Genomic DNA, 13,089 nt, shown 5'->3' on the forward strand with positions numbered 1-13,089 from the left:
TCCATTTTGCCAATTGTGAACCAAGTTACCTGGTGTTTCCAAGTTCTCGATTCAGTCTATACCCTGCACTAAGTTCCTGCAGATAGCTATTCGGTCTTAGAATGTGATACAGCTACAGGTGAATGCCTAGAGTTTCATTGTATACTGTGAATAACTTGAGAAGTTATGTAGTTTATTTTGTGTAGTGAGAAGTGTCAGGTTTGATGAACTCACCTGCTAAATTAAATTCAGCTTCTTCCTGCTTCTTACAGTGCCAGCCCTGGAAGTTGTTTTTGTATGATCCAAGTACCTTTATTCAATATTACTTCCCCTCTATTATGCCAGGCAGGATGCACACAGTTTAGTAGCAAATCACATCAAAAATATTTGTCAACCTAACTTCATGACACAGCAAGATAGAAATAAATGTCTTGCATAACATTTAGCTATGAAGTGTAGCAACAGGGAAAAAATTCCATTTTAGACTAGATCTGTATCTATTCTTGCTTAATTTGATGTATGTAAAATATTTGAGCTAAACTAGCCAGTATGAACTACCTTCACTGTAGACAAAAAAATAAGAATTAGTTCCTAAAAGCTACAAGGTTACACTGCAGTGCTTGACTATGCTTTTTCCATCCTTATCTGTTTAAATAATCTCAGCACGGTGTCAAAAAGATTTATAAAGTTTACCCAATAACTAGTTAATATTGCATCTGACTTGCAGAACACCCGTTATTTCAGTCCTAGGTCACTATGTGCTCTGCCAAACTTTACTTTTAATAGTCATTGGGTTTGATAATGTGGATTGAGGTCCCTTATTGGCAAAGTTGAGACCAACGACACAATAGCACCATATGTAGATTGGATTAGTCTAGAGGTGGGCAAACTAAGGCCCACGGACCACCCTCCTGCCTGGTCCCTGAGCTCCTGGCCTGGGAGGCTAGCCCCTGGCCCCTCCCCTGCTGTTCCCCCTCCCCTGCAGCCTCAGGGCACAATGCTGCTGGTGTAGTGTATTAAACTGCTCCATGTAGGAATGTGCTACTGGTAGCAGTTACGGAGAGCTATTTACTACACTACACCAGCGCAATGCTCTGGGCAGCTAGGCAACGTTCTGGGTAGTGTGGCTATAGCGCTGCCAGCCACCTGTGCTGAATGGGAACAGAGTAGAGGGGGTTGGATAGAGGGAAAGGGGAGTTTGGGGTGGTGGTTAGGGATGTGGTAGGGTAGTCAGATTCTGGGGGCAGTCAGGGAGTGGGGGGAGGGCCATCGGGGGTGAGAAGCAAGGGGGCCGGATAGGGGGCACGGGCACAGACTTCCCTAACCGGCCCTCCATACAATTTCTGAAATCTGATGTGGCCCTCAGGCTAAAAGAGTTCACCCACCCCTGGATTTGTCTGTCACCTAGAGACAAAATGCAACTGTTCAGTCCCAAAAGGAAAATCTGAGAACTTATGGGTTACTCTAAGGTCTAGGTATGTGCCATGAACTGTTTAGAAGACTCTTGCGGGTCATTCCCAATCCCAGTTCTACTTCCACACCTTTTGCACTATACTTTAATGTGAGAGGGGCAGGTTGTTAGAGTTGAGTGAAGGCACAGTATGTGTGCGCTCTTTCGTAAAGGTTTTTTTAATAGCGCTTTCAGCCCATATCACTGACAAATCCATTTTTGTTAATTTAATTCCATTCCATTCCATTGTAAAGCTATTGTATGTCAAAGAACCAAAGCAGTTGGTGTCCAGTAATTTTTCTGCACTTCATACTACTTCCTATTCTGTTGGCTGATCCTAATCAGGACAGTTTATTTCCCCAGAGGATGTTTAAATCTAAATTAATGGTAGGACTAATACTTGCCCCCAGAAACTACCAGTAATCAGCTAAATCTGAATATCTACAGCCTTAAAGTTTTTATTGGGTTATTGCCAGATGGGCTACTGGAGTGAAGGGTTAGAAAACAGTGGGGTGCAGTGGTGATTCTAAACTAAGAGCCTACAAGCATTTCAATTATAGCCTTTAGATATGGTGAAGGGGTATAAAAAGTGACCAGTTTAGTTTGTCAGGCTGCACTCTATGGATTTAGTGGGAGGGGAGGAAATAGGCAAGTATATAAACAATGGAGTTCTGGCAAGACTGGTCCAAGAAGTTTTGAATATGGTAAAGTACCTCCTCTATAGGCATAACATATCATGGTGATTCAAGATTCTAAAACCCTTAAATATTTGGATATTAGAGCTAGCTCCCACCAAATACCGTGTGTAGCAGTTCTATGGAAGCATACGTTTTTAGTACTGTTTGCATACAACATGAGACTAATTACAATAGATGCTTAAGTCCATACCCACCCTCTTGCCTCAAAAAGGATGTTATGCAGAACTGTCAGACTCCATCATGCTGTGCTCTGACAGCTTATGGCAACAGCCCTATGAACCACCACCAAAATAGATAAGAATGCTGCCTCTTGATTTCTGACTAGGCATCAAATCTCTGTACATTTGTTATTGCTTAGTGTTAAGTGACAATTGCATAGGAGAGGAGATTGAACTGAAATCAAAACCCAATGCTGCTGTCAGAAAACTGACTCCGTTTACCTGTTAAGTAGAAAGAGGTGTTCTGTTTGTTATGCTTCACACACTTTTCTATCCACTACAGAACAATTCACTCAGAGCAATCGCGACTTCTTGGACAGCCCAAAGTGCTTAAGATCAGAAGTATGAAAGTCAGAACTACATTTATGATACAGTAACATTTAGTCAAGTTGTCATGTTTCCAAAAAACAGATGTACAATTTGCAAATATTCTATGAATACTTTCCTCAGAGGTCAAATATTTAGCTACAGTAGATTCATGAAAGCCTTGCTCAGTCTAGTACCACTACTGTTCATCTTGAGTCACAGGCCTGTTGCACAACTGACAGTAATTCCTGCAGAGAGAGACTCTGGTCAGACAATTGTAATTTTCAGTCTACTTGTTCAGAAAAGTGTGCAGGCATATTGGTGTACTATTGTTTTATAATGAGAACTTCAGAATCTTATAATGGTATGTGTCAAGATCCTCCAGCATAAGAGTCCAAAGCAGCTCACATATAAAGATTAGGTTCAGTTCTCTTGTAGAAAGAGATTTGTTACTAGCCAATAGGTTAACAGATCTTAGTTTAAGTTAAGCTACTATCCACTCCTTCCTTACCAGACACTGAGCTTGCCAAGCCAATTTGTGGCAGCATCAGCACCTAAATACAGAGCTCTCAGACCACCATCAAATCTGCTCAGAGGGTAGTTAGTGATGTGAGATCATACATCTTTGACCACACTTGCATGTAGGATCCTCTCACTGGCCTCAAGCATGAAGGCTTGCTGCACATTGACCCTGTCCCCTTCAAAACTGAAGTGTCCGTGAGTAGCAGGGCAAATCAAAGATGGCTACACACATGGTTGGGTCAGCTATAAGAGGTCTGACACAAGCTGCAAACCATTCTTCATGACACATCTATGGTGCAGAGTAAGCTGGGTAGGGCAAGTGTGCCCATGACTGGTGCCTCATGACAAGAGTGCTCTTGGGTGATCAAAGAGGTCTGTGTATAGTGGTAGGCTTGGGGCCTGATCTTCTCAACCATTCTGGCTGCAACAGCCTCAAAACAGATGTGTGGAGGAGTGATGTTGCTTAACACAAGGAATAATGTACTGGTGTGGGTTGAATCATCCCAGTTACAATGCACCTGGTTAAGAACAGTTGTGTGCCAAACAACTTGACATGTGATAATGATGCCAGAACAGAGCATAGTATTCTGCTGCAGAGTACCAGAGAGCTACACCAGATGATCATGGAGAGCAAACTCTGAAGTGCTGCAGCGATTTGTTATGTGACAACCTTTGCCAGTTTTCACTATCCACTAAAATGGCTTTACATCCAAAACAAGTTTACAGGATGATCAGTTAATTTGTTCAGACAGTTAACTCCTTGAAACAGAGCTTGTGTTTTGTTTTTTACAGCACTGATCATACCATTAATTCACTAAACATTGATTTTCATTGCATTCACTCCCTCATGAGATCGTGTCAGTTTATACTACATTGTGGGAGCCACACTTGTGAACTATAGATATTTTTCACATTGTGTTTGCCCAGCATTTACATGGTGTTTTAGACCAACGTAGGGTGTTGAATAATATTAACCATAGTCTGAATGATCACTAGAATCCTCTATTAGATTGCTTTAGGTGTATTATATGTATATGATGCATCTGGGTAATGGGATACAGAACCTCCTGCTGTCAACCAAATATGTCACAGCAGATTATTGTATCAATGGCATTTCAGCATCTTCAGAGGCCTGTTTGGGCAGTAGGATAGCTATGTGACAACTAAGATACAAGTGTTCAATACACTAGTGATGACAACTTACATGGAGCAGAAACGTGGCAATTTAACAGCTCAGGAGAGGAAATTAAACAGTTCTCAGTGTCAAGAGTTAGAGAAAACTGATTTGTGATCAAATTGAACTACTAAGTTATTTTGATAATCAACAAATCACCATTTTACACCAGTTGAGAATAAGAACCACAATGGTGAGATCACGTCTAATGTGCAGAAGGTGGTAGATATGTTTTTATAGACCCAAGGTTGAAGAAAGCAGTTCAGGAGGCAGATCACAAATGAGGTTGGAACATGTTATTTTGAGGGATTTAAGAAGCCTCCCCCAACCGATTCTTGAAGGAAGAGGATTTGCAAGATACTGTTTGATGTAGCCATGGTGGTATGTTGAAAGGACTTCCATATCATAGTCACTTGAATCTGAGGCTGCATATGTTCAAAAGCCTACTAGGTCTTCTGGTCAGTCTCCCCCCCCCCCCCAAGCAGAAGACATTACTGAACTATTTTTGACTTGGCCCATTTCCTTCATTTTTCCTATTTATCCATTTTTAGCTGTGTACAATTCCCTTTACAATGTTTTCATTAACTTTGATTAGCTAGTTTACACCATCTCGTACAGCTGGTAATATGCATCTCTAGAGAAACTTTGAAATCTTTCCACCTATATTTCATCACTGTTCAAGAAGAATGTTTTCTTTAACCAGGATTACAGTTATATAGACTAACCCCATACTAGAAATGCATTGAGGAAAGTTAAAGCTACGTTTTGCTAACATTAAGTATGGTTTAGGCATCTTTTAGAATTACTCACACCTGAAGTGTTACATCATTTAATGTTTCAGAGTAGCAGCCGTGTTAGTCTGTATCTGCAAAAAAACAGGAGTACTTGTGGCACCTTAGAGACTAAAATTTATTTGAGCACAAGTTTTCATGGGCTACAGCTATATCCGATGAAGTGGACTGTAGCCCACAAAAGCTTATGCTCAAATAAATGTATTAGTTTCTAAGGTGCCACAAGTACTCCTGTTTTTTATTAATCATTTAAATGGCCAAGGGTAAGAAGTCAAACATCTAGCAATAATGCAAAGTAAAATGTATAATTACAGATTTTTTTTTTATGGTAGACTGGAAGAAAGTTTAGTACTATACATTTAAAAAAATTCAAGCAGCTATAAAAATACTATTTTACACCATATCATAATATCCACTGACACAAGTCTTTCACGCATTTCGTTTTGGTATGGGGGGGGACAGTTAGTGAATTGACTAGCTAGCTCACTTCTTTTGCCAGAATTTGTAAATTTATGTAAGTTCAGGATCAAACCTGACAAAAAAGAATTTTAATCCAGTTCTGAGTGAAGTTAAAATAGAGCAGAAGTTTCATTTTCTCCAATGAAATTGCCCCTTTTATCAATAGCCAATTTTACTTTAAATATTTAAAAAGCTATTCAGTAAGCTCTGACTTTCAAATTAATGTCTCCAACAACCCCATCCCCTTTATAAAGCATATAGGGAGTTACATCTACAATGTACTTCAAAGTTTAAATAGCTGATTATTCAGAAACAGTTTAATATTGTTCTCACTCAATCCTGTCCCCACAGCAATGATTGGTTATCTAAAAAGGGCTGGCAATAACAGAAAGGGAGCCAGAGTCATTCAGGAAGGAGAGGTAATTTGAGGTAAATGTGCTTGCACACAAATTTTAAAGACTTTCCTCCTCAACTAAAAAAGTAAGCCATTCAGGAGCACCTTCTAGTTTAGCTTGCTCAAATAGTTAAGTAACAGCAGACAAGAAGCTACATATAGAGGCACACTTGTGTGTCCCTAATTTAGGGAAAGTTGTTTAATCATAATTTGTCCATACCAGCCCATTCGCACTTCCTGCCTCAGTATTACGTTCAAGTGTTCATGAACACAAACCATGAGGAGCTGGTTGGGATGGAAAGGGTTTGCTCCCTTAATGTTAAGCAAGAAAGAAAAAGGGATAAGAGTCTAAAGGAAGTCAGTCAGTTACTGACCCATCCTTCCTGTTTTAAACAGCAAACAATCTCAAAAGAAAACAGTATTAACAGGTTTCAGAGTAGCAGCCGTGTTAGTCTGTATTCGCAAAAAGAAAAGGAGTACTTGTGGCACCTTAGAGACTAACAAATTTATTAGAGCATAAGCTTTTGTGAGCTACATGCATCCGATGAAGTGAGCTGTAGCTCACGAAAGCTTATGCTCTAATAAATTTGTTAGTCTCTAAGGTGCCACAAGTCCTCCTTTTCTTTTTACAATATTAACAGTAAATAAGAGTTTCTAGAGCTCAGTAGGGGGAAAACATAAAATACAAGTTTAAACACAAGTAGACAGGGGAGGGTCATGTAAAAGTTAAAGATGCTGTAGAGAACATTTACAGTAAATAAACCTGCACTGTGACAGACAACTGACATTTTGAAATGGATGCTAATTAAACGAAGTGCAAAGACAAGAGCACTTGCCAAGTCCATTTCCTGTTCTCTCATTCATTTAGTGAATTCCTGCCTTGAACTGCCTGTTCAGAAGCAGCTATTTCCCCCTCACTTTTAGTTTACAAACACCATCCTCCCCAATCACAAATTCATAGAAAAATGTTAATCTATACATCACTGCTGTAGCTTAGTCCCATCATTCAAGCATGTTTGCCCTGTTATATTCATGGATATTTTCCAATGCTGCCATTATTCCTTATGCAGGAAAAAGAATATAGCTACAAATCATTTTTAGGGAGGGTTTCAATGTTACTTTGTAGGAAGGTGAGAAGCTTCCAAATCCAGATTTTATTTTTTGCTCCTTACCTTACAAAATCCCTCCCAATTTGCAGCACAGGCTGCAAGATCCCCCAGGAATCCCTGCAATCTGGAGAGTGATGGTCATTTATGAAACAGAGGGGTAAAATTAGGGAGCCCACCTAACCTAAAGCTCTTGCCCACAGCTCCAGAGACAAATATGCCAATCCCCGTTCCTCACACTCTCCACTGCTGGAGTAAAGCCGACAAGCAGCTCGGAGACCTCCCCCTTCAGCCCTAAAAAGAGAGTCACTCAAGCAGCGAGTGACTCTGCACAAATAGCACAGGCGGTAACAAAAAAGGGGGGGGGGGAATGAATGAGGGGGCCAGTCCCAGAGCCCGCACCTGAAGCGGGCTTGACTCCCACTCCCCATAAACCAGCTTCAACCCAAGCCCTCCCCTGCACTGGTCTCAAGCGGGGATATTTGGGCAACGACGTGGGAAAGCCGAGCCAAGCGGCAGGCGCATTCTGGGTGCATCATCCACATGGTCCCTCCCGCAGAGGGGGAGCCTGAGGGAATTGCAGAGAGGCCAGCCCCCCCCCACCCCCAACAGCTACTGGCTCCTCCACGGAGGGGGGGGGGGAGAGGAGGTCGCTTCTGCCCATTCCCTCCCCCCCCGGTACACTGGGCCCTCCACCGGGGGTGAGGGGGTAGAAAAGGGTGTCGCTGCTCCCCATTTCCCCCCCGTCCTACACTGGCCCCTCCACCAGGGAAGGTCTCCAGTCCCCATTTCCTCCCCCCGCACACACACACTGGCCCCTGCACGGGGGGGTGTCTCTGCTCCCCATTCCCCCCCCCAGCTGATTTTCTCCTCCAGACAGCCTCCCCACAGCCCTGACCTCCCAGACCAGCCGCGGCCGCCGCCCCACCTCTCCGGCCCGCAGCCCGCAGCCCCCACCCCCGGCGCCGGGCAGAGGAAGCTCGGGCGCTCCCCGCCCAAGCCCGGCAGGCCCCGCCGCTCACCTGGAAGTGCTCCTGGAAGCGAATGGGCAGGATCTGGGCCATGGCTGCGCGCAGCCCGTGCAGGGCGCCCAGGGCAGAGGCGCAGGACCCGGCCGCGGCAGGCAGAGGGGCAGGCGCTGCTGCACCCCACACGCAAGGAAGAGGTGGCGCAAGCGCAGAGCGGCGCTCAAGGATCCCGTCGCCAGCCCCCTCAGCTCCTTTTCTGACTCAGACCTCGGGCCCACGCACCCCGTTCGGGATCACTCCGCCCCTCAGGCTGCCGGGGTCTCCAAAAAAATAGTCCCTTCGCTACCCTCACACCTCCGCCACCTTTGTCACTCCATCTCCCATTCCCACTGGAGGGGGGAGAAGGCATCACCGCGTTCAAAACGGGACTGTGGAGGGGCTTTGTCCCCTAAAGAGATGCACGACCCAGAAGAGAGGCAGAGTCACTTGAGAACCCTTAGGTATCCTTCCGCAAGCGCCTGGGTCCTGTCCTGCCACAAGGTGTCACGTGACTTGACACCCCCACCCCGCACCCCATCCTCCACCTAGCTGGTCCAGGATCCCTACCGTGGAACCAGCCTCAGGGATGCTGCCCAGGGCAGAGCTGTCACTCCAGAAGAGCTGCCAAAGCTCCCTCGTTTTGGGGGCAGAGAGGCTCCCTTCTTTGCCATTAATATTGGTTACCTCTATGGTAGGGCACAGGTTGCATTAGCCTTTATTGTAAGGCAGTTTTCAGAAGCTGAACCTCTCCCTGTCCCACCCCATCCCTGTGTATTTCATGGAGACCTTTAAAATCTTACTGGCCCCTTTCTCTTTAAATCTCCCTTATTGTCACAGCTGATCCGTCAGTAGCAACAAGAGGGTTTCCCTTGTGATTTTGTACGAAGGCGGTTAATTTCACACACACCCCCACTGCCAAAAAGAAAGGAAAAGCTTGGGGTTGGCAAAACACGCCTCCATCCCGATCAAATTCTACAGAGTGGGTGATAAAATTGTTCACAAGCAGAATTCCCACTGCTACCCCATAAATCTTTCTCATAATATGTACATCCTGTGCAGTACAAACGCCAAAACAAAAATCCCTGCCAGCAATCTGCTGATTTCCACCAGCCCCTATTTTTTTCAGATTTCAAGCAAACAGCTTGTTTTTCAAAGATACTGACCCCAACTCTGATTGAAGTCAATGAGCGCTAATAGCACTTAGTGTCTGTGAAAATCATGCCAAAAACTGGGTGTATCCCATTCAGTATGGCACGTTGTTCCCTTTTTGTGGTGGCTAGGCCACAGACAATGTTTCATGAGCTTGGTACAGCGTTAGCTAACAGAGCTGGATTATTTCGCTCAGCTAGTAGTGGCTTTGGCTATTAAAAGTAGAGGTCGAGTCATAGTTGGAATCCCTGGTGCCCCCAACCTATCTTAGGGCAGGGTAATTACATTGGTAGCATGCTATGTCAAATAATGATGCTGCATTAAAAATGTGGCTCAATAGCTTTATGACCAATTATTATTTATGTTAAGCACTGGGTGCATAAGCATTTCCTTTCTCTTTCCCTCTCTCCCTCAGTTGGTGGATTATCATCAGCTGGTAATGAGGTGAATAATAACATTGATCGCTGTAGTATTCGTGCTCAACTGCAATAATCAATTATTATGCTTTGGGATGAAAGCTGATCGCTTAAGGGAGGGGTGATCAACCTGAGCCTGAGAAGGAGCCAGCATTTACCAATGTACATTGCCAAAGAACCACAGTAATATGGCAGCAGCCCCCCATTAGCTTCCCCCCTTCCCACTCCCAGCGCCTCCTGCCCTGCCTCCTTGCACCGGGCAGGGCAGCCCTGCCAATCAGCACCTCCCCCTCCCTCCTTGCACCTCCCAATCAGCTGTTTCGTGGCATGCAGGAAGCTGGGGAGGAGGGAGGGCATGGCAGGCTCAAGGGAGGGGGCAGGAAGGAATGGAGTGGGGGGGCAGGGCCTGTGGCAGAGCCAGGGGTTGACCAGTGAGCACCCCCCGGTACACTGGAAAGTTGGTGTCTGTAGCTCCAGCCCCGGAGTCGGTGCCTATACAAGGAGCCGCATATTAACTTCTGAAGAGCCGCATGTGGCTCCGGAACCACAGGTTGACCACCCCTGGCTTAAGGGTTCTAAACTGATACAGTTAAATAGGTCCAAAAACTGCGTGTAGACAAATCCACATGCAGGACATGTCTATTGATTCACATGAATCACATATTTCTAGTTGTATCTGTCTGACCACCTCCCGCGCATTCAAACTGTTGATGGCGATTGCCAAAATCTAAGGGCTGCTGCTCCCACCTCTGTTCCGTACTTGGCAATTTTGGAGGGTGCCCACTCCTGTCCCCTAAATTTGAAGCTAGCCAGCTCTGGTAAAAAATTATTTTTTAATAGGAATTCTTTAGTTCACTAAAGTGGCACAGTCATGGCTGCTGCATGATCAGCAAGTTTAATTTCTTTTGGACTCCCTGATTGCACAGTCAAGCTGAATGGAATCAAGGGGCCTATGATTTATCATTTATAGAGAACAATATTTGAAATCTTCAGGGTTGGAATCATAGGCTTGCAACATCAGCCATTTTACAAATAGAGTAGGGACTTGACTCATTTTAAATATTACATTTTAAAGAAACTAATAACAAAGACAAACTTGATCAAATTTGTCTTTGGGAGCTTTATAAATACTCTCCAAAATGAAAACAAGTCCAAAATATGCATTAATGTAACTTCTTCTAGAGTCTACTTTTAAAACTGCATACTATACCCAACGCTGATTATGGTGCTATGACTCCTGAGGACTGATACAGGGAATGTAAATTAGGGGCTCAAAAATTTGAGGAAGCTCAAAGTATTGGAAGGATACAGAATCTCAAGCTTTACAGGCAGAAATAACTTTATTAGCAAAGATTACAAATAAGCAAATATTTACATTTTTAATGACAAAGACTCTTAAAATAAGTGGGCTCTTTTAGTCTCTTTCTGCTCTCCAATCCAGGTTCCCAAATCCAGCAATTACCTAATGCCCAATACCGATGGATACTACCAATTAGCCAAGTCCTCCCGAATCCAGCATTGCATTCTTTTTCTTGTTAAACGGACACCACCTAAAACATCGTGCTCAGTGTTTAATAGTCAAGAGAAAAAACATCTTTCTTCATGTGTGCTCTGTTGCACATCTCTCTGTAAGTCTATTACCCTTCCTACTGGGCTGCTGCTTTGTTGGGGATACTTAATAGTCTAAGCATCTGATTTTTTTAAATACATAGACACTCTAGTTACAGGGGTTTGATTCTTGACAGAATTGACCCAGCTCTTCTTCCTTCCAGGTAGAACTGTTTGAAAGTTTCTGAAATTTTAACAAAAAAATAACCTTGACTTTTTGTGATTTTTTTTCTAAATTTTTCAACTTCCTGGACTTTTCTCAGGTAGATACATCAAGTTCCACACAACTTACTGTATATGGGCATTTCAGATGAGACTTTGAGAACTGAGGTCTGGTCTGCTCTGTGTGGACATTATAGATCCTATGCTATTTTTTATAAGGATAAGGATTTACCCTGGTGTCTCTGGCTAGAATTTCCTGTCCTCCCAGTCCCCGTGCATTATGCTGTTGTGTTGGTGGTCTGCCGAGTGCCCTTCCACTCCAGAAATGGTGGCATTTCAGAGATGGGGACAGTGATACTTGTTTGTATGTAATTTGGGATCCTTTAGGAGAAAAGCATTATTGGCATGATCCAAAGTCTATTGAAGTTTATGGGAGACTTTCCATTTACTACAATGCAATGGGGTGGTCTTGCCTATCATTCACCAAACTGCTTCCCCCTCTAATTTGGGGCATCTGCTCTCCTCTGAATGCTACTTGCTCTTTGGCCTGTAGGGTGCCAATCTTTCATAGCCCTTAGAAGAACCACATTTATTCCTTGGAAAAGCTTTTATTTAAATGGAGAAACTAATAGCACTAAAAAATACCTCACCCTCCTTCCCAAAAAATCAGCCATCTAAGTCTCTCTTCAGAAGATTCATATGCCCCTTTAAAGTGCTCCTTCTTGAGTCCTCACTTCACCACAACACTTCAGGGTCGCTTTGTAACTAGAAACTGTTTAATCTGCAGATCTCTAGTCTCCTTTGCTAGTTTGATGACAAATATGGCACTCATAAATGTCCTGGGTAGTGTGTATGATTGCCAGTGCCTTCTACTGGACAGAACAGAAATGTCAAAATCTCAGGAAAATAAAGTGTGCCAGTGCTTCATGGTAGTCACGTTATGATACATCAAGGATCAATAACACTATAATAGTTCCAAAGTTCCTGTTCTAACACATGCAAGAAACTTGACACCCAGTCCCACTTAAAGAGGTCCACCATTCATTTCAGGATCCAGTTCAAAATTGCCTTGCTTGTTCTTAAAATCACCTCCCTCTCTGAAAAGACTTATTTCCAGCCTCTGTCCTGGAGACTTGGGAGCCCTCCCCTTTTCTTCCACTTGTCTAGCACTTGCCTCTTCTCTAGGGTGTCCAGAGGAAAAGTGTGAAAAATCGGGACAGGGGTGAGGGGTAACAGGTACCTATATAAGAAAAAGATCCCAAAATCGGGACTGTCCCTATAAAATCGGGATATCTGGTCACCCTACTCTTCTCTCTCCTTCTCCAGAAACTCATTACTACTGGTTCAAGAACTTTCTTCTCTGTCCAGAAACTTCTTGCCTATTTTTTCCCTTATTGGCTCTCCAAATAATTGCAAACCTCCACTGGAAACTTATTTTTCTCCCTTGCTTCTACTTCTCTCCACCTTTGCTATTATTTGTTACTATTATGGAGTGCTATAATTTTGTCTTACCCTTGAAGGCAGTAATACTCAAGCCATGGCTCTGGAGACCTGTAAGGCATTTCAGGAGCCTGTGAGGCTCTCTTCTGAGGTTTCTAGAAAGCATTGTGCACAATCCTGACAACTAACTGTTAGTTTAATGCTCTAAAA

The 13,089-nt window shown here is 43.7% G+C and overlaps 1 protein-coding gene across 4 annotated transcripts in view; it reads right to left on the minus strand.

Moving 5' to 3' along the window:
• Window positions 1-8,594, minus strand: part of LOC119843599 (clathrin heavy chain 2) — a 58,765-nt gene extending 50,171 nt beyond the window's left edge. The window contains exon 1 of one of the 4 annotated variants that reach the window (XM_038373153.2): window positions 8,120-8,594. In XM_038373153.2, the coding sequence (XP_038229081.1) occupies window positions 8,120-8,161 (42 nt within the window). In that variant the 5' untranslated portion in view covers window positions 8,162-8,594. The remainder of the gene's footprint in view (window positions 1-8,119) is intronic. The other 3 variants (XM_038373151.2, XM_038373150.2, XM_038373152.2) reach the window with 3 other exon arrangements.
• Between the last annotated feature and the right edge of the window lie 4,495 nt (window positions 8,595-13,089).

Source organism: Dermochelys coriacea, chromosome 15 (assembly GCF_009764565.3).
Source record: "Dermochelys coriacea isolate rDerCor1 chromosome 15, rDerCor1.pri.v4, whole genome shotgun sequence".
In the NCBI taxonomy this organism is placed as follows: Eukaryota; Metazoa; Chordata; order Testudines; family Dermochelyidae; genus Dermochelys; species Dermochelys coriacea.